The sequence below is a fragment of the Gorilla gorilla genome, chromosome 16 (assembly GCF_029281585.2).
Source record: "Gorilla gorilla gorilla isolate KB3781 chromosome 16, NHGRI_mGorGor1-v2.1_pri, whole genome shotgun sequence".
Lineage (NCBI taxonomy): Eukaryota > Metazoa > Chordata > Mammalia > Primates > Hominidae > Gorilla > Gorilla gorilla.
In genome coordinates this window covers 103,674,864-103,702,762 of record NC_073240.2, presented here as the reverse complement: position 1 = coordinate 103,702,762, position 27,899 = coordinate 103,674,864, and the positions used below count along the sequence as shown (strand labels likewise).

The following is a 27,899-nucleotide window of genomic DNA, read 5'->3' as shown; positions in this document are numbered from 1 at the left end:
CCTTCCCAGCACCTGCCACCGAGCCAGGTACACAGCAGGTGCTCAATCAATCCTCTCACCGGCAGCGGCTTCTCCAGGCAGATGCTGAAGGTCTTGGTGTGGTTGGGTTTCAGCTTCTTCAGGGGCACACGTGTCTCCCCGATGAACTCATTGTGCCGGAATTTGTCCTCGTCACACACAGAGATCCTAGCGGGGGCGGTGGTGAGGGGCACAGCCAGTGCCTCAGACGCACTGGGCATGGTGGAGATGTGCGCAGGTAGGGCCAGCCCTGGCTTCTCCTGCCCCAAGCCCTGCCCTGGTCTGGGGTGGGAGACGCACAAGATGCCTGGGCCCTGACAGGGGCAGAGTGTGGCACGATATCAGGCACTGTCGTCATGGACAAGTGTCCTCAGGTTGGAAGAGGGGACAGGAGAAGGCAGAACCAGTGCCAGGAGTAGCCAGGAGGCTGGGAGAGCCGGTTCTCTGGAGGGAACCACCTCCAGCACCCTGAGAGGCCCCAGGAAGCACCTTCAGGGGACTGGGGCCAGGGTGACCCTTTTCCACCCACCAGGCTCCATTGGCATGGGCAGACCTTTCTGCCTTTCTTCAAGCCCCCAGGCTGGAGTTGCTGGCATGAGGTTGAACCCACAGGGGACCATCTGACCCTCCAGTCCTGCCTTCATTAGGAAAAGCCGGGTGAGAGTGGGGGTTGGGGAGGGAGCAGGCGGCCTGGGGCCCTCACCCACCGCAGGGTCTTGCGGATCATGTCTTCATCTGTGATCCCGTAGTAAGTGAGGGTCTCGTTCCATGTGGGGTTCAGAGTGTTACGGAGAGTTTTTGTTCTGAGCTTATTTGCCTGGAGAAGAGAAAAATGATCTTATTAGCATCAAAGTGTGTGTCAAACAGAAAAATGGCCCCCAGAGATGGCCACATGCTCATCTTGGAGCCTGTGAATGTGTTATCAACATGGCCAAGTGGACTGAGGCTGCAGGTGGACTTAGGGTTGGTAATGAGCTGACATTAGAATAGGGAGATTATCCTAGATTGTTGGCTGGCCCAATGTGGTCACAGGGTTCTTAAAAGCAGAAGAATGGACAGAGAAGACAGTCAGGGACGTCACCAAGGAAGGGGGCCAGAGAGATGCAATGGGGCCCCCTGTGAAGGTGGAGGAAGGGGCCACAATCCCAGGAGGGCCGATGGCCTCTAGAAGCTGGAAAGAGCTAGGAAACTGTGGGCTCCCCGGGCTCCAGAAGGAATGCAGCCTTGCCAACACCTTGATTTTAGCCCAGAGAGAGACCACTGTTGGACTTCTAACCTGCAGAGCAGTCCGAGAGTAAATTCGCTGCTTTAAGCCACGAAGTTTGTGGTCATTTGTTGGCAGCAGCCATAGGAGGCTCATCCAAGGAGGACCCCACCTCCAGCCCGATGCCACGGGGTAGGTTCTGCAGGAGGCCTGTGTGGAACTGGAGTCTCCTTCCCAGGGCATTCCCTGCCTTTGTGGACCGTCCCCTCTGCCTGGAACCCATCCCGTCCTTGGGTCTGCCTCGGGGGTGGCCTCTCCGAGCTGGAATATTGCTGCCACTCCCTCCTCCTGTGCCAGCGGCTCTGAGCTCCTTGTCTGAATCGGTCTGATGCCTGCCACACCCGGCCCAGGCTGGGAGGTCAGACAGCCTGGGCTTCCAATTCCAGCTCTGTGGCAGCATCAGGTTCCCCACTGTGGAAAGAGCACAGGAATCCCTCTCTCCCATTGCTTTCAGGAGCTGTTTGTAAGGAGACTGCTCTTTATAAAACACTAGGGAAAGTCCTGGGGACTTCCTACAACTGGGCAGCCATGCACTGCCGGCTCCAGTCCCACAAATGAAGGGTCACTGAGCACACTTCCCTGGTCATACTCGCCCTTGGCCCTCACATCCCTGAGCCCTTCTTGCAGCATAAGGGCATCAAGACCCGGTGTGGGGAGCCCATTTCTTCCCCAGGAGTAGGTGGTGGGGCACTGCCATTTCTCCTACAGCCCTGCCTTCCCTAGAGAAGGGGGAAGGGCCCCTTCTGGGGTGGTCCTCCTGGGCTGCTGTGGGCCCCAGGCCTACCCATTTAGGCCCCCACGTAAACTCAGACTCTGCCCCATGAGATTAAAAATAAAACAGCACTGAAGTGTAGGATGCACAGAAGGAAGTCTAATTAAGTTCTGACTTTCCATGGCCCAAGGTCACCTTGATGCTTTTATTTAACAGCAATTTTTCTCTCTCCTGTCTGAGATGCACCTGTTGTGCTGGTGCCCTGAGCACATGTGTGGTCGGACGCTTGGGTCATCCGGCGTAGGAATGAGGGGCAGATTCTGCCCACTTCATCCCCCTTACGGAGAGTCAGGGCATCCTGTGGTCAAACACATGGGGCAGATTCTGCCCACTTCATCCCCCTTACGGAGAGTCAGGGAACAGCCCATCAACACGTTAGATGCTCTGAGAAGTCCTGTGGTACAGAAACCTGTTTAACAATGTTTCCCCATGTTATTTAACCACGGAGTCCTTTGTTTGCACCTAATAGTAACTTCCAGCTGAGAATGCTTCTTATAAAATGCTGGCCTGGAAATTCTCCTGGGGTTTCCCCAGATCAGCAGGTAGGTAACGCTGACTCGTGAGGTCCCCAGGAGGCAACAGGGTGTGGGGCAGACTGGGTGCTCTGTGTGCAGTTGAATGGTTGAGGTCCCATCAGCTTGCTTGGACTCTGAGGGGAGTGGCAGCTGTGGTCCTCCCTGGGTGCCCGCAGCCCAGTCCAGGCCCCAAAGCGAAAGGACCAGAGTGCATTGCCTGAGGTGGTGGGCGGGTGCAGCTGGTGGGCAGGCCTGGGTGGAACCCCTCACCTTACTGGCTCCTGGCAGCAGGTGCAGCTTGACGTAGGGGTCTGCCAGCCCATTGTGGTCCATTGGCTTCAGGCCCTGGGCAGAGAACAGCAAACGGTGTGAACTGGAAATCGGGGAGATGGAACTGACAGGGCCTGCAGATGCCCTTGTCCCCTGGGTCTCCTGGCTGGGTCCATTCATGGCCCGTTTCACAGAAGCCCCCGGGCCCCACACCTCCAGATGGAGGGAGTGAGGATGGCTCAATGCTGATGCAATCTCCCCTCCCCAAAACATCCTGGCCCAGGGCAGCTGTCATGGGGCCTCTGTCAGGACAGACTTTCTCTTCTCCTCATCCTGGAAGCCAGGTGGCTCCCCCTTCTCTGAGCCTCCCTCTCCACCCCGCTTTGCTCAGGCCCTGCCATCATCCTGACTCCCGTCCCCCATCTACCAAGCATGGCCTCCTGAGTGGCCACGCCCCTCACTGACCCTAAATCCACGTAACCCCGGGACACAGTCCGAGACTAGGCCCCATTTCTGGCCATATTTGTCACAACTCCCAGTCAGTCCACAGAGATCACACAAGCAGACTGGCCACAGAGGGTCCCTCCACAAGATGGCACCCCTCTCTCACTTTGGTTCTTTTAGAAAACCCAGCCACGAGTGCACAGCCAGAGGCACACAGAAGCATGGACAGAGAGGGGCTTTGCTGACCTCAGCAGGCTCTTGTCTCTGAAAATTGCATTTGTTTCCTTCTGGGATGGTGCACAGGGATGCAGGGAGGCAGCTGTGGCATCTGTGGGGGTGCAGCCGGCAACCCCAGGATAGTATTCAAAGGGCTTCTACCCAGCCAGGCCGGGGAGGCAGCTCGGTGGCTCACACCAGGCCCATCTCCAAGGGAAGGCTGGGGCTCCCTCCCAGGCCCACCCCACCTCGGTTTGACGGAGCTCTGGGGGATGCGGCAGGGGCTTCCAACCACCTACTTCCCTGCCACTGGCAAAGGGCAGAGGTTTGGGGGCCTGGCTGGCTTGGGCTCCAGGCTCAGCTCCTGTTCACCAGCTGGGAAGTGGATGAGTTACTTTGCACGCTAAGCCTCAGCTTTATCATCTGTTAAAGGGGTTGGCCGGGCACGGTGGCTCACGCCTGTAATCCCAGCGCTTGAGCCCAGGAGTTCAAGACCAGCCTGGGCAACACAGTAAGACCCTGTCTCTTCAAAAAACTAAAAAATTAGCTGGGTGGGGTGGCATGTGCCTGTGGTTCCAGCAACTAGAGAAGCTGAGGTGGGAGGATCGCTTGAACCTGGGACACGGAGGCTGCAGTGAACCGTGATCGCACCACTGCACTCCAGCCTGGGTGACAGAGTGAGACCCTGTCTCAAGTTAAAAAAAAAAAAAAAAGGGCAGGGGTGTAATAATCCCACCTTCCTAGGGCTGGAGTGAGAGGGAGGGAGACCGTGTGGACACAGGGCCTGGCAGGCAGGGTTTGCTCCCTTCCCTGCACGCCAGGCCCCCATGAGACGCCGGAGAAGTGGCTGAGGTCTGCTGGGTGCATCTGAGCTGTGCCCTGCACTGTGGGGCTGCCTCTGGGACAGGGCCTGGCTCAGTGGCCCTACACGTGCTCAAGGTGACAAGGCTGCTCTTCCAAACCCAACTCCCTCACCCTGCCTTGCACCTCTCCCACCAAGTGCCTGAAGCGCAGAGTTCTGGGAATCTGGTGGCCCGGCCTGACCAGGCGGTGCCTGACTGCTGTGTCTTATTCTTACAGTCCTTATACATTTGTTTGTTGTAGCTTAAAATGTTTCCATTTGGGCCACGTTTCCCGACACGTTTCACTTACAAACCTCTGGGCCACCACATGTTCTGGCGTATGTCTTTCCAGTGGCTCTCGTGGTCCCACCTCCGTGCCCCGAGACACCCGTGGGAGCTAGGCTGGGTCGAGGGGCGCTGTCATGCTGGGACGGGAGGGATGCCTGCTCTGTCCTTCAGACCCCGGGACTGTGACGAGGCCCCTGCTGCTGCTCTCTACTCCTCCACCCGGCAGTTCCCTGAGCACCCTGGGCAGCCACACATTTCGCCAAAAGCAAAAGGACCAGCAGGCACTGCCTGAGGCCCTGTCACTGTGCTGCCACCAACTTCTGTGCCCAAACAGGCAGCTTCCCTGGCCCTGACCTGGGGTTCCGCCAGTGCCTCCACCTTCTGTGGGGCTGGCCTCCCATGAAGCCTGACCTCTGTCCACGGAAGGGGAAGGTGGGGAGGCTGTTTCCAGGGCAGGGAGCTGCTAGTGGGGCCCTTGGGCACATGCTCCCCAGCTTGGGAGTTGGCAAGAGACATAAACTGATCCCATGGTTTAGGGGTGGGCCTCACGGGAGGTGACGTGGTTTGGCGGTGTCCCCACCCAAATCTCATCAGGAGTTGTACTCCCATAATTCCTACAGGTTGTGGGAAGGACCCAGTGGGAGATAACCGAGTCACAAGGGGAGGTTTCTCCCAGACTGCTCTTGACGTAGTGAATATGTCTCACGAGATCTCATGGTCTGACACTGTCCTTGAGGTAGTGAATACATCTCACGAGATCTGATGGCCTGATAAGGGGAAACCCGTTTTCCTTGGCTCTCATTCTCTCTCTTGCCACCAAACATGTGAGAAGTGCCTTTCACTTTCAGCCATAACTGTGAGGTCTTCTCAGCCATGTGTAATGGCAAGTCCAATAAACCTCTTTCCTTTATAAATTACACAGTCTCAGGTATGTCTTTATTGGCAGCATGAAAATGGACTAATACAGGGGGGATGGGCGGAAGCGGCCCCGGGGGAGGCCCTGGCTGGTACTGGCACTGAGGGAACAGATGGGGGGTCTGGCTTTGAGAGGAGAGCCTCTCCCCAAAAACCTAGCCCTGCCCCGCCCTGGGCCTCTCAGAGGCTGTTGCTGGTGAAGTGTTCAGAAGAGGAGCTTTCTAGTCTGAAGTATCATTCAGCCTGAAAAGGAAGTTTTGACACGTGCTGCAATGGGGATGAAGCCTGAAGACATTCTGCGGAGTGAAAGAAGGCAGACTCAAAAGGACAGATCCCGGGGACTGCAGACTCAAAAGGACAGATACCGGGAGACTGCACTTACATGAGGTCCCTAGAATAGTCAAATCCATAGAGAAGGAAGCCAAATGGCAGCCTCCCCAGGGGCCAGGGGAGGAGGAAGGGGGAGCTGTTGTTTAATGGGCCCAGTTTAGTTTTGCAAGCTGAAGAGGGCTCTGGAGATGGGTTTCACAGCAGTGTGAAGGTGGAAGGTACTTAGCACAATTGAACTGTATGCTAAAAATGGTTGAGCGCTGAGGGAAGAAGTAAAAAAAAGTGGTTGAGGTGGGAAATGTATATCTGTGTATTTTACCACAATAAAAATAAAAAGTCTCCCAGAACTGGTAGTGCCAGGGGCCGCGTGTTAACTCATTTAATGCTCACAACAGGCATGTAGGGCAGGGACAACCAACCCTATTTACAGATGGGCAAACTGAGACTGACCCTTCTAAGGGGGGACAAGCAAGGGTGCACCCCAGGGTGTCCAGCCCCCACCCTGGCCCTCCAGAGGCCAGCCCTGCTTCAGCTCACCCACCCTGGGCCCCTCCCCACACCCCAGCCCAGAGCCCCAGCTCTTCCCCAGCCTGCACCACCCCTTCCCTACAGAACTGGATTTACACAGAGAAGGAACTGGGCCTCCCACCCCCACTTCTGATACCTGAGGGATACAGCCCAAAGTGGACACACAATTACATGTGTGCACGCATGGTACCACACATGTACACACAGAGACACACATACAGCCATGTATGCGCATACACACAAACGCACCTGGAGCTGGGAAGGGAAGGCCCTGGTGTCTGGCATGGAGAGAGGAAGGGGTGGGCTTTGGCCAGAGTGGCCTGGCAGCTGGCACCTCTCCAGTCCCCAGGCCTGGACCACCTCTACAAAGTTGGACAGAGGGAAAGGAGGAAGGGTCTAGCTTGGTCTCTACCTTGGCACAGCTGGGGTTTGACAAATGCTCAGTTCTGCTCCTAGGGGTGGGCTGGAGCCCCCGCCAGGCAGGGCTGGACATGCCCTGAGTCATAGCATGGGTGGTTCTAGAGGAGAGGGCAGGGGTGGGATGGAGCGTGCAGGCCTCTCAGTGCCCTACCAGGGCCCTGAGGCTGGCGTGGATGGCACTCACACCTACCCATGGCAGTACACATGTGGCCCAGGCTGGGCTGGGGGACAGCCTGGGGTGGCACGCAGTAGCCTGTCCTGCTGGGTGGCCATGGTGCCAAGGACAGCCCTCGCTGCCAGGCTGGGAGGAGGGGCAGGGGGCCTGCAGGTTGGGAGGCTGGGTGGGGCTGGGCCCAGGCAGCTCTGTGGGAAGCCGCTGGATCTGAGCTGGGCTGACTCAGGCCCTTCCATGGCACTACTACGGAGACTCTACTGGCCATGCAGGCCCTTACCTTGCGAGAGAACATCAATTTTGGCACCTTCCTCCCACAGGGAGTGATGGGGTGAGGGGAAGGGAACAGGACAGTTGAGAACATGGAGCTGACACATGCTTGAGCGGCAGAGCCAGAGGGGAGCACCAGGGGCCAAGCCAGGCTGCAGAGGGCAGAACCAGGGGCCGGGCCAGGCTGCAGAGGGCAGCACCAGGGGCCGGGCCAGGCTGCAGAGGGCAGCACCAGGGGCAGGGCCAGGCTGCAGAGGGCAGCACCAGGGGCCGGGCCAGGCTGCAGAGGGCAGCACCAGGGGCCGGGCCAGGCTGCAGAGGGGAGCACCAGGGGCCGGGCCAGGCTGCAGAGGGCAGCACCAGGGGCTGGGCCAGGCTGCAGAGGGCAGCACCAGGGGCCGGGCCAGGCTGCAGAGGGCAGCACCAGGGGCCGGGCCAGGCTGCAGAGGGTAGCACCAGGGGCCGGGCCAGGCTGCAGAGGGCAGCACCAGGGGCCGGGCCAGGCTGCAGAGGGGAGCACCAGGGGCCGGGCCAGGCTGCAGAGGGCAGCACCAGGGACCGGGCCAGGCTGCAGAGGGGTCCACAGGCACCCACAACCCCAGCCCACGTAGTGAGGCTCAGAGGGCCTCTGGGCTCAGGCCCTGGACACCCTGCCTGGAGTGGCATCGGCCTCCTACAGTGGCTCGGCTTCCAGGGTGCAAAGTGGGGTCCCCACTCCTCAGGGCATCTGGGAGGCCTGGAGGCACCAGCACCCAACCCGCCCTCCCTTGGCCTGCAGGACAGACATCACCCTGCCCCTCTCTTTGCCTATCAGCAGCCCCTCCCCAGGCTCGAGGGTCCTCGGTCCAGGCCTTCATCTTCCCATTCTCATCTGTTTCTTTGCTCCCCGCAATGCCTGACTGTCCAAGGCCTTTCTTGGGGATGGGTATTCAAGAAGGTTTAAAGAAGAATTCCTTCCTGGCCCCACACCCCACACAGCGCAGACATCCAAAAGCCTGGACACGAACCTGGGGAGTGGTGTGGTCTGGCCTCCCTGACCTAGGCCCTCTCGAGGACCCCGGGCCAGGGAATTTGGGGGCAGGCTGGCGGGGCCTACCTTGGCCTTGGTGATGGTGCAGTGGAGGGCGTTGTTCTCCTGGTCATACAGCAGGCTGAAGTCCAGCGTGCCCAGGGCGGCTGCGGACAGAGGAGGGCACAGGTCCCACCCTGGCCCCATCTTGGAGAGGCTTCGCCTGCCCCTGTGAGACCAGATGAGCCTGGCCTGGGCAGGTGCCACCGTTCCATGGCGGCTGCCACCAACCAAGCACCTGCTCTATGCCAGCCCCTCACCCATCCTCCCAGTCCCACCCAACCCTGGGAAGTCACAATAATCTCCCCACTTTCCAGAGGAGGAGCTGAGACCCAGAGAAGTCAGGTGGGTCACTCCAGTTCCCTGTCTGGCCCACTGCGTGGCCCACCTGAGCTGGGCACCCAGCCAAAGGAGTTCCTGCCCTCCTGGTGCAACTGCCAGTCTGGGCCCCGTGCCTCAGTTTCCCTCACCTGTGAAATGTCACAAGGATCACACAAGGCGGAGGAGATGAGGCTTTGAGAGGGACAGGCCCTGGCCAGGAAGATCAGCTGATTTGCTCAACAGTCCCCCAGCCAACACACAGGACGGCAGCTCCTCTGTCTCTCTGGCCCATTGGGAACCCTGAGCAGGCTGTGAGGAGCCAGCTGAGTCCTCATACTGCTGCCCCCAAGTCTCTCAATGGCAATGGTAACTCCCAAAAGCCAGGGGGAGGGTGCAGCCATAATTGGGTGCAGCTGCCTCCCTCCCCGGGGGCAATCACTCATAGCAGCTGTGGCTTTCCATGCAGAAGCGGCTCCCAGCATGAAGGCCGAGGTGATGGTGGGGGGCAGAGCTTGGGAGCAGTCCGCAGACAGCAAGATGCACATTCACAGATGGCTTCAGAAGCCCAGAGCCTGCTCCCAGGCTGCAGGGCTGGTCAACTGGTGTCACATTCCTTCATTATTTACGAAGTGTTTACAACATGCCAGACTCTAGGGGATGGACATCTGTGAGGCAGAGTCCCTACCCCAAGGAAAGCACAGCCTAAGGGGAGGAACAAATGGAAATAATTTGCCGCAGTAGAGTCTGGTGAGCCGGGAGCCATGGGGAGCCCATGTGAATTGGGACCACCAGGGAAGGCTTCCTGGAGGAGGTGATGCTTCACCTGAGCCATGAGGGATGAGTAGGAGTTGGCCAATGGCAAAGAGGGGCTGGGGGAGGTGACGATTCCAACCACAGGCCAACCAGCAGGTGCAGGCTTAGTGGCTGGTGTGATCCTGGGATAAGGGAAGGCCAAACTTGAAAGACTGTGCTCTTCAGGCTCTGAGCTAGGCTCCCAACATGGATCTAGATCCAATTACGGCCACACCTGACCAGGCCCATCATGTACATCTCGTCTGCGGCTGCTTTCCTATTTCAGAAGCAGACCCTATGGCCTGCACAGCTGAAAATATTTACAATCCAGCCCTTCTTTATAGAACAAGTTTGCAGATCTCTGGGCGAGTGCTGGGCCCAGGCATAACAAAGTTTCTTGGGTCTGCAGGGAAATTGGCTAATGAAAGGTCACGAGTGTGGAGTGTCCTTTATTCTGAGCTGGTGATGGGAGTGGCATTTGTCTAGATCATCCCCTTCTAACACGGATCAGGCACATGTCTCTGTCTTTGCAGCAGTGTGGGGTGCAAGACCTGCCCTCTGACATCAGTCTCCTCGGTTCAAATCCCAGCGTGCACTTCCCTGCTGTGTGGCCAGCTTATCTAACGTCTTTATGCCTCAGTTTGCTCATCTGTAAAATGGAGACAACGGTAGTATCCACCTCACAGCACAGTGTGCCTGGGGTGTAGGAGGTGCTCAGTAGATCATTATAGAAGGAGCAGATCCCTATGGTGGATTTTCTAGCTAACAGTACTGGCTTCTCTAAGACCCATTCTGGAATGAAACTGTCCTCAATTGGCTCATTTCCCTCCCTGCCTTTGGGAACAGAACATACAAATAGTCACTTAAACTTTTCTGAATAACCTGAGTCATTGCTATGGCCACGATGACTCTTCCGTATGTCACGGTCATGGTCCAGAGGCAAAAGGGGACACGAAGCAACCCCTGCACCAGAGGGTCCCGGGTGGCCCTCTTTTCGGTTTTCTTCATGTTTCTGCCTCTTCCTTTGACATCAGCCTGAAACTCCTATTAGATTACTTGTCTGTGTTGGCGCAGACAGCTCTCACCTATTCAATAATTGTTTCTCCCATGAGACCAGGTGATGATACTTGTTGGAACTGTGTGCAAACTAAGAGACAACAGGCCTTGAGTGGCTGGTGTGGTGCTCATGCCTGTCATCCCAGCAGTTTGGGAGGCCGAAGTGGATGGATCACTTGAGCTCAGGAGTTTGAGACCAGCCTGGCCAACATGGCAACAAAAACTACAAAAATGGCCGGGTGTGGTGGCTCATGCCTATAATCCCAGCACTTTGGGAGGCTGAGGCGGGTGGATCACTTGAGCCCAGGATTTCAAGACTGGCCTGGCCAACATGGAAACACCCATTTCTACAAAAAATACAAAAATAGCCAGGAATGGTGGCGCATGCCTGTGGTCCCAGCTACTCGGGAGGCTGAGGTGGGAGGACCGCTTGAGCCCAGGAAGTTGAGGCTACAGTGAGTGTGACTGTGCCACTGTATCCAACCTGGGCGACAGAGCAAGATCCTGTCTCAAAAAAATAAATAAATACTAGGTCTTGAGTGAAGCCTGAGGCACGTTCTCCTGAGCAGGGTATGTGTGCAGCAGCAATGGCTATAGCTGGCCTTCAGCTGCCTGCATGCTAGCTGCCATCTCCACACCAGGCAGGTGAGGCTGCAGGAAGGGAGGTATATCCCACTGCTCCTGCAGCAATGAACACAGCCACAGCCCAAGATGCACCAATCTGTTATTCTCTGAAGCTGTTGGCTTTACATGAGAGTACATGGATCTGCTGTTCAGGTCAGGCCTACCTGGGGTTTGTTCCCCCAGCGAATTAGCCCCCTGAGCACAGGGACCATGCCTTGGCCACACCTGTGAGACCCACAAACAGCAGATGCAGACATACATGGCTGGTCCATTCAAACCAACTTGCCCTCCAGGTGCTCCCAGGAGCTGGGATCTGGTGTGACACCCAAGTGTAAAAATGCACATTCTCATTTCTGCCTGTTTCCCAACCCCAGAGAAGGACAGCCAGAAGACAGAGTGGCTGCCTGCTCCCCCTGGGACACCCAGCTCCTGCAGGGGAGGAGCCCCTGCACTGGCTCTACAGAAACCCCTGTCCAAGGAGGGCAGCGATCTTCTCCAACTGCCTGGGGGGAAAACTGACACCTGTCACCACCTCCTGGGAAGGAACAGCACACCCAGTGTGTCACCAGGAAGGGACTGATGAATTTCTTTGAACTCCACTGGAAGGTCTGTAAGAAATGATACTTCATAAATAGAAGCTCAGTCACAATTTTGAGAGGCTGGTGAAGCTCTCTTACGGAGCACATGGCCCAAACTCTTCATTTCCCTTTAGAGAAATGAGGCTCAGAGAGGGGAGGTGAGCGGCTCAGCGTGGCCCAGCAGACCCAGGCACAGAATCTAGGCCTCTTCACTTCCATCCTGATAGTTTCTCCCTTAAAGCCTACTGGCTCCCAAGAAGTTTTTTTTTTTTGAGACAGGGTCTTGTTCTGTTACCCAGGCTGGAGTACAGTGGTGCGATCACAGTTCAGCCTCCCAGGCTCAAACGATCCTCTCACCTCAGCCTCCCAAGTAGCTGGGACTACAGGCGCCCACCACCATGCCCGGCTAATTTAAAAAATATATTTACAAAAAAAGAGACAGTGGTGTGTGTGTGGGGGGGGGCGGGGGGTAGGTCTCACTACGTTGCTCAGGCTGGTCTTGAACTCCCGGGCTCAAGCAATCCTCCCGCCTTCACCTCCCAAAGTGCTGGGATTACAGGCACACACGGGCCACTCTGCCCTGGTCCAAAAAGCTTTTTTTTGGCCACTTTGTTTAGCTGAAATCTTAGGAGGATGCAACTAAGAAACAAAAAGAGAGAAAAGCAGAGTTGCTCTAGGGGAAGGAGAGTGGGGGCTCAGCCGCTGCCCTGGAGAGCCCTCAGAGTTGGAAAAGCACCTTGGGCTTGTGCTGGGCGTGAGGAGGGCCCTAAGGGCAGGAGAAGGTGCTTCTCTGTGAGCCACAGTGCCCTGCCCTTGGGGTGCTCCAATCACATGACCCCACGGAAGTTTGCATCTTTGGAAAAATCATGAGGGTTGGTCACTAATGGGCCTTTGAGAGTTGTCACCCACTTGTCGATAATTACAGAGCTTTAACGGGGCTAATTCAGAGAAAATCAAGCTCAAGTGCCTGTTGGCTCCTCTAAGGCCGAACACCCCCTGCTTGGCTGATGGAGACCTGACAGCATCATCATAACCTTGGTTTGTGCCTGGACTTTCCTGACACCCTTGGGAATAGGAAATCTGCCCTGATTTTTTTTTTTTTTTTTTTAAGAAAAATGTCAGGCTCTCAAATAGTTTAAAAAACAAAACAAAACAACTGTGGCAAGGACCATAGAAAATCATCAAGCTTGTGTTGAAAGCATTTTATAGTTGGGGAAACAGCCATTCAGCCAGGCCGGCACTGCAGGGGGGACAGAGAGAAACGAGCCATCATCCCTGCTTCCCAGGAGCTTAGAGACAAGTGTTAAGATTTTTATAAACATCTTCATTCATCTGCTTTAAATTGTTGAAAGGTTCTCCATCAACTCCTGGACTCAGTTCAGCCTCCTTGGTGTGGCATTCAAGACCTTGTGTGATATGACCGCTTTGGCCTCCTCATAGGTCTCTTCCCCTTCTTTGAGCCACTTGGCTCTATTGTTTTGCCTACACTGGGCTGAGTTTCTGACACTTCAGGACCTGCGTACACAGCTGTCCCTCTGCCAAGAGCACCTCCCTTTCCTCTTTTCCGTCAGCCCACCTCCTCCCTCCTCCCAGTCTTAGGGCTGAGCCCTCTCTGTGAGTGACCTCCGCCAGCCAGAGCTTTCCATCTGGGTTCTTGCCTCCCTGTCCCTCGCTGTGGGGTCGCCTGTTTGTCTTGGTTTTGATGAACACCCTCAGGTCAGAGGTTGCCTCTCAGCATTCTTGTATCTCTGTGCCTAACACAGAGCCTGCCACATAGTTGGTGCCGTAACATCGAGTGCATTACAAATATCACAGGTCCAGGTAGAACATGACTGGGGCCAAAGAGGTTCTGGGCTCAAAGGAAGGGGCACCACAGCCCATGGGGGCTGGAATATGCCCCCTAACATGGAGAACCTTTGTGGTGGACTCAACGCCTTATCCTTGCTCCAGACCTGCACAGGCATCAGTCCTGACCCGGTCCTGGGTGAACCACACAGGGCAGGTTTAACACGGGCACGTGATCCAATTCTGGCCAACGAGACAAAAGGACAGGTCTCCTGGGGACTTCTGGGAGAGGTTTCCTCGCTCTTAAACTGAGACACGAGAAAAGGAATCGGTCCTTACCAATTCCTTACCCAGCCAAGGACCTTATTGTTACATGTGATGCCTGGACCTGCAGCAGCCACCTAGGACCTGAGGGTCCTGCTTGGCTGATGGAGACTGACAGCGTCATTCTGACCTTGGTTTGCACCTGAACCTTCCTCACCCAGACACCCTTAGGAATAGGAAACGGGACTTGATTTTGCTCTACAAGGAAAAGCGCACAGCCACAAGCAAAGATGGAGAGAACCATCACCCTAACAGTGCTGAGGGGCTGCTGCATTGGTGCACCCTGGTGCAGCAAGACCTCAGCTGTCCTCATTGTTTAAGCCACTCTGAGTTAGTTATCTGTCACTTGCAACCCACGGCACTCTAGTGATTACAGCTTTGAAGAATGGACTGGGCTTCCACAGGTGGGTGCCGGGCAGGAGGGCCTCTCAGGTAGGGGCAGGCTCCCGAGGACAGGCTCAGGGAACCGGAGACCGAGAAGGCGCTGTCCTCTTCACTGCACGCACCCTGGACCAGTGCCAGCCCTGATCATGCAGCTCTTCCAGGCCCACTGCTTCTTCCCGTCCACTAGGCCACAGCCGCCCTCCAGGCCCACTATGCACACATCTTCCCCTCCAAGGTTTGTTCTGCCCCTGCCCTGACTCCCAGCCCTGTGGGGGTCCTGACTGCACCTCACCTGGCTCAGACTCTTGACGCTGCCCTGGCTGCCCCACCACTGCCTCTGCCCGAGAGTCACGTGAGGCTGAGAGTAGGGGCAGGGGCAGCACTGGTGCCAGATGGGGGGCGGTCCAGTGGGAGGACCCTCAGCCTCGCGGGCTGCTCCGTGGGACTGATGACTACATGATATTCTGGGCACCTCACGGATCTTCAACTGCAGGTGAAACGGATGCTGGTGGTGGGTGCAGGGCCGCTGGGAGCTGCCGCATGGGTCCCAGAGGCTGGACTGGGGCAGGTGCCAACTGAAGCTGCTGGGGCAGCATGGGCAGGAGGTTCTGCACACAAACCTTGGAGAAGAAGATGTGTGCATAGCGGGTCCACTGCTGCTGCCCCTGCCCTGACTCCCAGCCCTGCCTGACCCCACTTCACCCTGCTCAGGCTCTGGTGCAACCCTTCCAAAAGCTATTTTCGGAAAATAGCTCCTGTTGGGGCTACAAGATGGAGTGTGAAGAGGGCCTTGGGCCACAGGGAGGTGCCTGTGGACTAGGGGGAGTTCATGCACCCCTTCTTTCCCCAGAGGGGCTGGACTCAGGTGAGTATGGGGGTGGGGGCTCCTGCACTTCGACACAGGCAGCGGGAGGGTTTTCTCCCCATTCCCTCTGCACTCCCAACTTGAGCTATACTTTTTAAGAAAGTGATTCACCCTGCCTTTGCCCCCTTCCCCAGAACAGAACACGTTGATCATGGGCGATATTTTTCATTGTGCCAAACAGTTGCCATGACCGTCATTAAACCTGTTTAACACCAAATAATAAGGAAAATAAAATAAAAAATTCGAGCTTGGTGCAGAAACTCACCCCAAATAAATCACCTACCAAAATATTTACATAATGGTGGAAATATTCCAAAATTCAATATTTTGGGATTTATACACAAAAGATAAACAAATTAGAGGCCAAGAGGCTGCCAGAAGGGAAAAACGGGGCCTGGGAAGGCCGTTGTGAGGAATGAGCTGGGCCTAAAGAGGCCACTGGCAGGCGGGAGCTGGGCCTGCCGAAGCGGCCGAGAGGCAGGAGCTTTGGACTCGGGAGGCCGCAATGAGGCGAGAGCTAGCTGGGCATGGAGAGTCCGCTGTGAGTCCGCTGTGAGTCCGGGCCCGTGCAGGCCTTCGAGAGGCAGGAGGCCGGGCCTGCAAAGGCCCACTGGAGGTCAAGTTCTGGGCCTGAAGAGGCCACCAAAAGTCAAAAGCGGGGCCTGGGAAGGCCGCCAAGAGCCATGAGCTGGTCTGGGCTGAAAGAGGCCACTGGGAGGCAGGAGGAGCTGGGCCTGGAGAGGCTGACTCGAGGAAGTTTTGCACCTGGAGAGGCCGCCGAGAGGACGGAGCTGGGCCCGGGGAGGCCGACTTGCTGCTCTTCGGGCCCAATTCCAGGCCGACTTGACGACAACTTGGGCCTGCTGGGAGCTGGGCAGGAGCTGAGTCCAAAGACGCTGTTGGGAGGCCAGAGTCAGGCCTGGAGACGCAGCCGGGAGGAAGAGCTGGGCCCGGAGAGGATGCCGGGAGGCTGCAAGTGGGTCTGGAGAGGCCGATTTGAGGAGGCCCGGCCTCCGCCTCCCGCATGGCGGCCTCTGCAGGCACAGCTGTTTCTCCTGGCTGCATCCCCCGCCTCCCAGCAAACAAGCTTTTTTGGCTCAGCTCCCGCCTGCGTTTGTAGACCCCGAAGTTTCTGCAACCAAGCTCTTCAGACCCACATCCCACCTCCCAGTACCTGAACAGTCCCAGCTCCGGCTGGAGAACAGAGTCTGTAGGCCCCGCTGTTGCCTCCCAGGGGAGTCTCCAAGCCCAGCTCTCACCCCACCACGACCTCCCAGGCCCAAGTCGCTGCCTGCCTCACAGCAGCCCGCGTACAAACCTGCTCCTCCCTCACGGTGGCCTGTTGAGGCAGGGGCTCACGCCGACCTCTCTCAGCGTGGGAGGGGCCGGTGTGAGGCAAGGGGCTGACGCTGACCTCTCTCACCGTGGGAGGGGCCGGTGTGAGTCAAGGGCTCACGCCGACCTCTCTCAGCATGGGAGGGGCCGGTGTGAGGCAAGGGCTCACGCTGACCTCTCTCAGCGTGGGAGGAGCCAGTGTGTGGCAGGGGCTCATGCCTCTGGGCAGGGTACCAGAGGCATGGGCATCAACAGGCCACCGTGAGGGAGGAGCTGGGCCGCATGCGGGCTGCTGGGAGGCAGGCAGGGACTTGGCCCCAGGTGGCCGCCGTGGGGGCAAGAGCTGGGCCTGGAGAGGCCCCTGGGAGGCAAGAGCGGGACCTGCAGAGGCCGTTCTCCAACCATTGCTGGGCCCGTACAGGCCACCGGGCAGCAGGAATGAGGCCCAAAGAACTTGGCTGGAGAAAGTTCGGGACCTACAAAGGCGGTTGGGAGCTGGGCAGGAGTTGAGCCAAAAGAGCTTGCTTACTTGCTGGGAGGCATGGCTGGGAGATGCCGACTTCAGGACAACTTGGGCCTGCAGAGGTCACCGGGAGGCCCAAGCTTGGCGTGGAGGAGCCCACCGACCGGAGACCATTTGGGTCCTGCAGGTGCCATTGGAGGGCAGGAGCTCATCGTGGAGGGGGCACCGTGAGGCCTGACCTGGGCCTGGGGAGCTTGGCTTGAGGAAGCTGTGGGCCGACCAAGGACGCCAGGAGATGGGTAGGCACTGAGTCCAAAGAGGTTGTTGAGAGGCAGGAGTCAGGCCTGGAGACGCAGCCAGGAAGAGGAGCTTGGCCCGGAGAGGACGCCTGGAGGGTGCAAGTGAGTCTGGAGAGGCCGACTTGAGGAGGTTCTCAGCCCGGAGAGGCCGCCGGAAGGGAAAAGCTGGGACTGGAAAGGCTGTTGTGAGGAATGAGCCCCATGGGCCTGAAGAGGCCACTGGCAGGCGGGAGCTGGGTGTGTAGAAGCTGCTGAAAGGTTGGGAGCTTGGCTTGGGGGGTCCACAGTGAGGCAGATGCTGGGCCTGAAGAATCTGCTTAAAAAGATTTAAGCACATTTACATTTATTAGGCACTTTATTTCCATTATTACATATATATAAATATATATATGTATTATATATCCAATATATAATAAAATGATTATACAACTCACCATAATGTAGAATCAGTGGGCGTGTTAAGCTTGTTTTCCTGAAACTGGATGGTCCCACCTGAGCGTGATGGGAGAAAGTGACAGATCAATAGGTATTAGATACTCATAAGCACAGCGCAACCTAGATCCCTCACATGCACGGTTCACAACAGGGTGCGTTCTCCTATGAGAATCTAATGCTGCTGCTCATCTGAGAAGGTGGAGCTCAAGCGGGAATGTGAGCAAAGGGGAGTGGCTGTAAATACAGACGAAGCTTCCCTCACTCCCTCACTCGACACCACTCACCTCCTGCTGTGTGGCTCCCTACGGCTCCATGGCTCAGGGGTTGGGGACCCCTGCTCAAGTGCATCCAAAGCGACCCTTCCCACACCAGTCTTCATAGTGGTCAAGGGCAGCAACCACTTAGCTCCCAAGGCATGTGCCTCAGCTGGCATTTCGTCACAGTCAACAGTAAGTGGTAGCTTGAGTCACTGTGAGGTCACTTCCTGGAAATCACCAGCATCCCATTTCCCACTGGCAAAGAGCTCAGCACTGCCCCCTGGGAAACCAAACCTATGCCCAAATCCCATCTGTGTGGATAAACCCTGGGACCCTTCCTAACGTATTAGTCAGAGTCCAATCAGGAAGCATAAACCACTCAAAAGTTTAAAGTGGTAAAATTTAATATGGAGAATTATTCATTATAACAGGTGAACAGCATAATGAGAGATTGGCTAGCACAAAGTAAAGAGAACTCTACAGAATACAGGACTAGCCCAGGCCAGGCATGGTGGCTCATGCCTGAAATTCCAGCAATTTGAGAAGCTAATGCAGGAGGATTGCTTAAGGCCAGGAGCTAGAGACCGGTCTGGACAACACAGTGAGAACCTGTCTCTATCCAAAAGAAGAAAAAAGTTAGCTGGGAGTGGTGGTGCACACTTGTAGTCCCAGCTACTCGGAATGCTGAAGTTTGAGCCTGGGAGGTCAAGGCTGCAGCGAGGCATGATTATGCCACTACAGTCTAGCCTGGTGACAGAGCAAGACCCTGTCTCAAAGAACAAAACAACAACAACCATTTACAGACAGAAAAGAGGTAGAGCTAATAAGCTAAGGAAAGATGTTGAAATGTGACAAGTAAAGTAATATGAGGTCTTTTATCTATTTAAAATAATCAAACAAAAAATGACTTACTAAATTATAATACCCTGTGCTGGCAAAGGTGCAGTGAAATGGGCACTTTCTTATACTATGAGGGGTGTTTAAATTGTGTATAAGCCTTCCCGGGTAAAGCTTGTCAATTTTTTAAAATAATGGAGACAGGGTCTCACCATACTGCCATACTGCCTCCTCCAACTCTTGGCCTCAAGCAATCCTCCTCTCTTAGCCTCCCAAAGTGCTAAGATTATAGCTGGGAGGCACCCAAAACCCTGTCAATTTACATCAAGGGTAATGAGAATGTCCATTCACCATGACTCACAGTAATCTTACTTCTGGGGAGACAATTCAATCTAAACGAAAGGTCATCTGTACACACACAGTAAAAATCTGGGAGTAACTGAAGACAGAGTTGGTAAGTGAAATAAGAAACAGTTCTAAGAAATTAAACTATGGTATCAATAGGCACCTGGTATAAAAGGTCAGTTGATGTTAGCTGCTACTTTTTTGTTGTTTTGAGACAGGGTCTCACTCTGTCACCCAGGCTGGAGTGCAGAGGCCTGATCATGACTCACTGCAGTCTCAGCCTCCCTGGGCTTGAGTGATCCTCCCACCTCAGCCTCCCAAGTAGCTGGGACTACAGGAACGTGCCACCACACTAGGCTAATTCATGTATTTTTCTGTAGGGATGGTGACTCCCCCTTTGTTTCCAAGGCCTATCGCAAACTCTTGGCCTCAAGCCATCTTCCTGCCTCAGCCTCCCAAAGTGTTGCGATTACCAGTGTGAGCCACCACACCTGGCCAGCTGCTACTTTTAGCAATATTATTATTATTCTTCCACTCCATTAAAAATTATTATTTTCAAGGCTATGCAACAGTATGTATCCTACAGCGTAATTGTAAAAACATATACAGATGCCGTCCCTCAGTATACAGAATTAGTTACAGCCCCCCATCTCTGCATATACCAAAATCCATGCTTACTCACGTTTCGCTGTCACCCCTCTGGAATCCACGTGTACGAAAATACCAAATATTAGTTGGGCGTAGTGGCAAGCACCTGTAGTCTCAGCCACGTGGGAGGTTGAGATGGGAGGATCGCTTCAGCCTGGAAGGTTGAGGCTGCAGTCAGCTGCGACAGCACTACTACCCTCCAGCCTCGGACAACAGAGGGAGACCCTGTCTCAGAAAAAAAAAAAACAAAATAAAACAGGTTAGAAAATTGTAATGAGGTCTGTTGGGCAAAATTCCATATAAGCAAAGTATAAATTAATAAAGCAAATCATGATAAATTAGTACGATTGACTTTCTGGAGTTTCTGACAATAAAAGTAAGGAAAATGCAGAACACAAAGACAGAGAGTAAAAAGAGAAATTAGGAAAGCATTCTACATGTTTAATAGGAAGACACTGGCCGTGTTCGTGCAGCGGCAGCATGTCGTGACATGACATATTTTGGAGAGAAGTTAACAGATGAGGAAGTTGATAAAAATCATCAGAGAAGCAAAATACTGGTAGCGACACTCAAGGAAACCACGAAATTTCCATAACTTATGTCAGCAAAGTGGGAATATTGTACAGTGTGTGTTGAAGTTCCTATACAACATTGTTTATCTGCCGTTTGTTTGTTTGTAAGGAATGTATATACTAACAGTTCTTCTTGCTGTCAAAAGAATATGTGTGAATAAGTCATTTTAACTTATTCTTCTGTTTTTCTTTTATCTTCCTGCCATCATCCCACAGCCTTACTTTAGAAATTTTTTCTTTAGAAAATTGAACAAGTGCCCCTTGTGGTGGCACATACCTCGAGGATGGGAGGCAGGGGTGGAAGGGTCACTTGAGGCCATTAGTTTAACACCAGCCTGGCCAACAAAGTGAGACCCCATGTCTGCAAAACAATTTAAAAATTAGCCAAGTATCGTCATGTATACCTACAGTCCCAGCTACCTCAACTTACGGAGAAAGTTCAGGGCCTGGAGAGAAGGCTGGGAGGCAGGAGCTGGGTCTAAAGAGGCCATTGTAACGATGGAGCTGTGCCTGTGGAGGCTGTTGTGAGGCAGTAGGCTCATCTGCGGAGACTGCCGTGAGGTAGGGTATGGGCCTAAATAGGCCATTGTGAGTCATGAGCTTGGTCTGTAGAGGCTGACTGGAGAGAGTTCTGGGCCTGGCGAGGCTGCCGGGAGGAAGGAGCTGGGCCAAAAGATTTAAGCACATTTACGTTGATTAGGCACTTCATTTCCATTATTACACTGGAATATATAATAAAATAATTATAGAACTCACCATAATGTAGAATCAGTGGGCGTGTTAAGCTTGTTTTCCTGAAACTGGATGGTCCCACCTGAGCGTGATGGGGGAAAGTGACAGATCAATAGGTATTAGATTCTCATAAGAACAGCGCAACCTAGATCCCTCACATGCACGGTTCACAACAGGGTGCGTTCTCCTATGAGAATCTAATGCTGCTGCTCATCTGAGAAGGTGGAGCTCAAGCGGGAATGTGAGCAAAGGGGAGTGGCTGTAAACACACACGAAGCTTCCCTCACTCCCTCACTCGACACCACTCACCTGCTGTGTAGCTCCTTACGGCTCCATGGCTCAGGGGTTGGGGACCCCAGCTCAAGTGCATGCAAAGCGACCCTTCCCACACCAGTCTTCATAGTAGTCAAGGGCAGCAACCACTTAGCTCCCAAGGCATGTGCCTCAGCTGGCATTTCGTCACAATCAACAGTAAGTGGTAGCTTGAGTCATTGTGAGGTCACTTCCTGGAAATCACCCTAAACCTGGGCCCTGACACTAAAACCCTAACCCTGGGCCCTGACCCTAAAACCCTAACCCTGGGCCCTGACACTAATACCCTAACACTAGGCCCTGGTCCTGAGCCTAAAACCCCAAACCTGGGTCCCGGCCCTGACCTTAAACAACCCTAAACCTGGGCCCCGGCCCTGACCCTAAAGCAACCCTAACACTGGGCCCCGGACCTGACCCTAAAAAAACCCTAACACTGGGACCCGGCCGTGACCCTAAAACAACCCTAACCCTGGCCCTGGACCTCAACCTGAAACAAGCCTAAACCTGGGCCCTGGCCCTGACCCTAAAACAATCCAAACCCTGGGCCCTGGCCCTTTCCCTAAAACAACCCTAACCCTGGGCCTTGGCCCTGACCCTAAAACAAGCCTAACTCTCGGCCCTGGCCCTGACCCTAAAACAACCCTAACCCTGGGCCCTGGCCCTGACGCTAAAAGAACCCTAACACTGGGCCCTGGCCCTGACCCTAAAACAACCCTAACCCTGGGCCCTGGCCCTGACCCTAAAACAACCCTAACCCTGGGCCCTGGCCCTGACCCTAAAACAACCCTAAACCTGGGCCCGGGCCCTGACCCTAAAACAACCCTAACCCTGGGCCCTGGCCCTGACCCTAAAACAACCCTAACCCTGGGCCCTGGCCCTGACCCAAAAACAACCCTAACCCTGGCCCTGGCCATGACCCTAAAACAACCGTAAACCTGGGCCCTGGCCCTGACCCTAAAACAAGCCTAAACCTGGGCCCTGGCCCTGACCCTAAAACAATCCTAAACCTGGACCCTGGCCCTGACCCTAAAACAACCCTAACCCTGGGCCCTGGCACGAAAACAAGCCTAACCCTGGGCCCTGCCCATGACCCTAAAACAAACGTAAACCTGGGCCCTGGCCCTGACCCTAAAACAAGCCTAAACCTGGGCCCTGGCCGTGACCCTAAAACAACCCTAAACCTGGACCCTGGCCCTGACCCTAAAACAAGCCTAACCCTGGGCCCTGGCCGTGACCCAAAACAAGCCTAACCCTGGGCCCTGGCCCTTTCCCTAAAACAACCCTAACCCTGGGCCTTGACCCTGACCCTAAAACAAGCCTAAATCTGGGCCCTGGCCCTGACCCTACAACAACCCTAAACCTGGGCCCAGGCCCTGACCCTAAAAGACCCCTAACCCTGGGCCCTGGTCCTGACCCTGAAACAACCCTAACCCTGGGCCCTGGTCCTGACCCTCAAACAACCCTAAACCTGGGCCCCGGCCTTGACCCTAAAACAAACGCAACCCTGGGCCCTCACCCTAAAACATCCCTAACACTGGGCCCTGACCCTAAAACAACCCTTACCCTGGGACCTGGCCGTGACCCTAAAACAAGCCTAAACCTGGGCCTTGGCCCTGACCCTAAAACAACCCTAACCCTGGACCCTGGCCCTGACCCTGAAACAAGCCTAACCCTGGGCCCTGGACCTGACCATAAAGCAACCCTAACCCTGGGCACTGACCCTAAATCAACCCTAACCCTGGGCACTGACTCTAAAATAACCATAACCCTGGGCCCTGGCCCTGACCCTAAGACAACCCTAACCCTGGGCCCTGGCCCTGACACTGAAACAACCCTTACCCTGGACCCTGGCCCTGAACCTAAAACAACCCTAACCCTGGGCCCTGGCCCTGACCATAAAACATCCCTAACCCTGGGCCCTGGCCCTGATCCTAAAACAACCCTAACCCTGGGCCCTGGACATGACCCTAAAACAACCCTAACCCTGAGCCCTGGACCTGACCGTAAAACAACACTAATCCTGAGCCCTGGCCCTGACCCTAAAACAACCCTAAACATGGGCCCTGACCCTGACCCTAAAACAACCCTATCCTTGGGCCCTGGCCCTGACCGTAAAACATCCCTAACACTGGGCCCTGGCCCTGACCCTAAAACAAGCCTAACCCTGGGCCCTGACCCTGACCCTAAAACAAGCCTAACCCTGGGCCCTGGCCCTGAACCTAAAACAACCCTAACCATGGGCCCTGGACCTGACCCTTAAACAACCCTAACCCTGGGCCCTGGCCCTGACCCTAAAACAACCCTAACCCTGGGCCCTGGCCCTTAACCTAAAACAACCCTAACCCTTGGCCCTGGCCCTGACCCTAAAACAAGCCTAACCCAGGGCCCTGGCCCTGACCCTAAAACAAGCCTAACCCTGGGCCCTGGCACTGACCCTAAAACAACCCAAACCCTGGGCCCTGTCTCTGACCCTAAAACAACCCTAAACCTGGGCCCTGGCACTAAAACAAGCCTAACCCTGCGCCCTGACCCTGACCCTAAAACAAGCCTAACACTGGGCCCTGGCCCTGAACCTAAAACAACCCTAACCCTTGGCCCTGGCCCTGACCCTAAAACAAGCCTAACCCTGGGCCCTGTCCCTGACCCTAAAACAACCCTAACCCTGGGCCCTGGCCCCGACCCTAAAACATCCCTAATCCTGGACCCTGGCCCTGACCTAAAACAACCCTAACCCTGGGCCCTGGCCCTAAAACAACCCTATCCCTGGGGCCTGGCCATGACCTAAAACAACCCTAACCCTGGGCCCTGGCCCTGACCCTAAAACAACCCTAACCCTGGGCCATGGCACTAAAACAAGCCTAACCCTGGGCCCCGGCCCTGGCCCTAAAACAACCCTAACCCTGGGCCCTGGCCCTAAAACAACCCTATCCCTGGGCCCTGGCCCTGACCCTAAAACAACCCTAACCCTGGGCCCTGGCACTAAAACAAGCCTAACCCTGGGCCCAGGTCCTGAACCTCAAACAAGCCTAACCCTGGGCCCTGGCCCTGACTCTAAAACAACCCTAACCCTGGGCCCTGGCCCTTACCCTAAAACAACCTTAACCCTGGGCCCTGGCCCAAATTGTAATGAGGTCTGTTGGGCAAAATTCCATATAAGCATAGTATAAATTAATAAAGCAAATCGTGATAAATTAGTACGATTGGCTTTCTGGAGTTTCTGACAGTAAAAGTAAGGAAAATGTAGAACACAAAGACAGAGAGTAAAAAGAGAAATTAGGAAAGCATTCTACATGTTTAATAGGAAGACACTGGCCGTGTTCGTGCAGCGGCAGTATGTCGTGACATGACATACTTTGGAGAGAAGTTAACAGATGAGGAAGTTGATAAAAATCGTCAGAGGAGCAAAATACTGGTAGCGACACTCAAGTAAACCACGAAATTTCCATAACTTATGTCAGCAAAGTGGGAATATTGTACAGTGTGTGTTGAAGTTCCTATACAACATTGTTTATCTGCCGTTTCTTTGTTTGTAAGGAATGTATATACTAAAAGTTCTTCTTGCTGTCAAAAGAATATGTGTGAATAAGTCATTTTAACTTATTCTTCTGTTTTTCTTTTATCTTCCTGCCATCATCCCACAGCCTTACTTTAGAAATTTTTTCTTTAGAAAATTGAACAAGTGCTCCTTGTGGTGGCTCATACCTCGAGGATGGGAGGCAGGGGTGGAAGGGTCACTTGAGGCCATTAGTTTGACAGCAGCCTGGCCAACAAAGTGAGACCCCATGTCTGCAAAACAATTTAAAAATTAGCCAAGTATCGTCATGTATACCTACAGTCCCAGCTACCTCAACTTACGGAGAAAGTTCAGGGCCTGGAGAGAAGGCTGGGAGGCAGGAGCTGGGTCTAAAGAGGCCATTGTAACGATGGAGCTGTGCCTGTGGAGGCTGTTGTGAGGCAGTAGGCTCATCTGCGGAGACTGCCGTGAGGTAGGGTATGGGCCTAAATAGGCCATTGTGAGTCATGAGCTTGGTCTGTAGAGGCTGACTGGAGAGAGTTCTGGGCCTGGCGAGGCTGCCGGGAGGTAGGAGCTGGGCCAAAAGATTTAAGCACATTTACGTTGATTAGGCACTTTATTTCCATTATTACACTGGAATATATAATAAAATAATTATAGAACTCACCATAATGTAGAATCAGTGGGCGTGTTAAGCTTGTTTTCCTGAAACTGGATGGTCCCACCTGAGCGTGATGGGGGAAAGTGACAGATCAATAGGTATTAGATTCTCATAAGCACAGCGCAACCTAGATCCCTCACATGCACGGTTCACAACAGGGTGCGTTCTCCTATGAGAATCTAATGCTGCTGCTCATCTGAGAAGGTGGTGCTCAGGCGGGAATGTGAGCAAAGGGGAGTGGCTGTAAATACAGACGAAGCTTCCCTCACTCCCTCACTCGACACCACTCACCTGCTGTGTGGCTCCTTACGGCTCCATGGCTCAGGGGTTGGGGACCCCTGCTCAAGTGCATCCAAAGCGACCCTTCCCACACCAGTCTTCATAGTAGTCAAGGGCAGCAACCACTTAGCTCCCAAGGCGTGTGCCTCAGCTGGCATTTCATCACAATCAACAGTAAGTGGTAGCTTGAGTCTTTGTGAGGTCACTTCCTGGAAATCACCCTAACCCTGGGCCCCAGGCCCTGACCCTAAAACCCTAACCCTGGGCCCCGGGACCTGACCCTAAAACCCTAACCCTGGGCCCCGGTCCCTGACCCTGAAGCCCTAACCCTGGGCCCTGGGCCCGGACCCTGAAGCCCTAACCCTGGGCCCCGGGCCCTGACCCTGAAGCCCTAACCCTGGGCCCCGGGCCCTGACCCTGAAGCCCTAACCCTGGGCCCCGGGACCGGACCCTGAAGCCCTAACCCTGGGCCCCGGGCCCGGACCCTGAAGCCCTAACCCTGGGCCCCGGGCCCTGACCCTGAAGCCCTAACCCTGGGCCCCGGGCCCTGACCCTGAAGTCCTAACCCTGGGCCCCGGGCCCTGACCCTGAAGCCCTAACCCTGGGCCCCGGGCCCTGACCCTGAAGCCCAAACCCTGGGCCCCGGGCCCTGACCCTGAAGCCCAAACCCTGGGCCCCGGCCCTGACCCTGAAGCCCTAACCCTGGGCCCCGGGCCCTGACCCTGAAGCTCTAACACTGGGCCCCGGGCCCTGACCCTGAAGCCCTAACCCTGGGCCTCGGGCCCTGACCCTGAAGCCCTAACCCTGGTCCTCGGGCCCTGACCCTGAAGCCCTAACCCTGGGCCCTGGGCCCTGGCCTTGAAGCCCTAACCCTGGGCCCCGGGCCCTGGCCTTGAAGCCCTAACCCTGGGCCCTGGGCCCTGACCCTAAAGCCCTAACCCTGGGCCCTGGGCCCTGACCCTAAAGCCCTAACCCTGGGCCCCGGGCCCTGGCCCTAAAGCCCTAACTGTGGGCCCCGGGCCCTGGCCCTATATCCCTAACCCTGGCCCCGGGCCCTGGCCCTAAAGCCCTAACCCTGGGCCCCAGGCACTGACCCTAAAACCCTAACCCTGGGCCCTGGGCCCTGACCCTAAAACCCTAACGCTGGGCCCTGTCCCTAAAACCCTAACCCTGGGCCTTACCCTAAAACCCTAACCCTGGGCCCTGACCCTAAAACCCTAACCCTGGGCCCTGACCCTCAAACCCTAACCCTTCGCCCTTACCCTAAAACCCTAACCCTTCGCCCTTACCCTAAAACCCTAACCCTAACCCTAGTGAGCCTAGACCACACATTGCACTCCAGCCTGGGTGACAGAGCATGACTCTGTCTCAAAAAAAAAAAAAAAGAAAAAAGACAGAGAAAAGAAAGCCAACAAGACACCATTAGGCAACCCATTGTCAGGTTATGGGAGTTTGAAAAGGAAAGTAGAGAAAGGAGAAGAAAGCTTATTTAAAGAATGGCTGAAAACTGCCTAAATCATGGGAAAGATTTAGACATCTAAATCCATGAAGCTTAAAGATTCCTGAAGAGTTTCAAACCAAATAGATACTCACCAAGTCACAATATAATCAAATAGTCAAAAGTTAAAGAAACTTTGCAGGTCAGGACAGAATCGAATAATACATTCAAAGTGCTGAAAGAAAAAAACTGCCAGCAACTAATACTATGTCTGACAAAGCTGTCCTTCAGAAAGAAAAAAGAAATAACGTGCTTCCTCGACAAACAAAGCTGAGGGCATTCAGGACCACTAGGTCTACCTTAAAAAAATGCTTAACGGAGTTTTTCAAGTAAAAATGAATGAAGTTGGGAGCAGTGGCTCATGCCCGTAATCCCATTTTGGGAGGCTGAGGTGGGTGGATCACCTGAGGTCGGGAGGTCAAGACCAGCCTGGCCAACATGGCAAAACCCCACCTCCAGTAAAAATACAAAAAATTAGCCAGGTATGAAGGCCACTGAGATCGTGCCACTGCACTCCAGCCTGGGTGACAAGAGTCAAACTACATTTCAAAAACAAAAAAACAAACAAAAAAAACAAAACTTGAGGCCTGGTCTTCTGCTCCTCTCCAACCCCCACTTCTCTGGGCCCAAGCCACCTGGGCTGAGGAGGG

At 54.8% G+C, this 27,899-nt stretch overlaps 1 protein-coding gene and 1 long non-coding RNA gene across 6 annotated transcripts in view; both read right to left on the bottom strand.

Annotated features, from left to right (window-relative positions):
• Positions 1-8,682, bottom strand: part of LOC134757295 (double C2-like domain-containing protein beta) — a 28,999-nt gene extending 20,317 nt beyond the window's left edge. For 2 of the 5 annotated variants that reach the window (XM_063698886.1, XM_063698887.1), the window contains exons 1-3: positions 2,840-3,455; positions 726-835; positions 60-231 (exon numbers count right to left, since the gene is read on the bottom strand). In XM_063698886.1, the coding sequence (XP_063554956.1) occupies positions 60-231; positions 726-835; positions 2,840-3,112 (555 nt within the window). In that variant the 5' untranslated portion in view covers positions 3,113-3,455. Of the gene's footprint in view, positions 1-59; positions 232-725; positions 836-2,839; positions 3,456-8,360 lie in introns of those variants that run through there. The other 3 variants (XM_063698889.1, XM_063698890.1, XM_063698888.1) reach the window with 3 other exon arrangements.
• Positions 8,683-16,709: 8,027 nt separating this feature from the next.
• Positions 16,710-25,944, bottom strand: LOC134757297 (uncharacterized). Its single transcript, XR_010131104.1, has 7 exons — positions 25,764-25,944; positions 25,479-25,536; positions 25,153-25,385; positions 21,010-21,067; positions 20,684-20,916; positions 17,594-17,651; positions 16,710-17,472 (listed from the first exon to the last, which is right to left on the bottom strand). It is a non-coding gene; the product is annotated as an uncharacterized lncRNA (long non-coding RNA).
• Between the last annotated feature and the right edge of the window lie 1,955 nt (positions 25,945-27,899).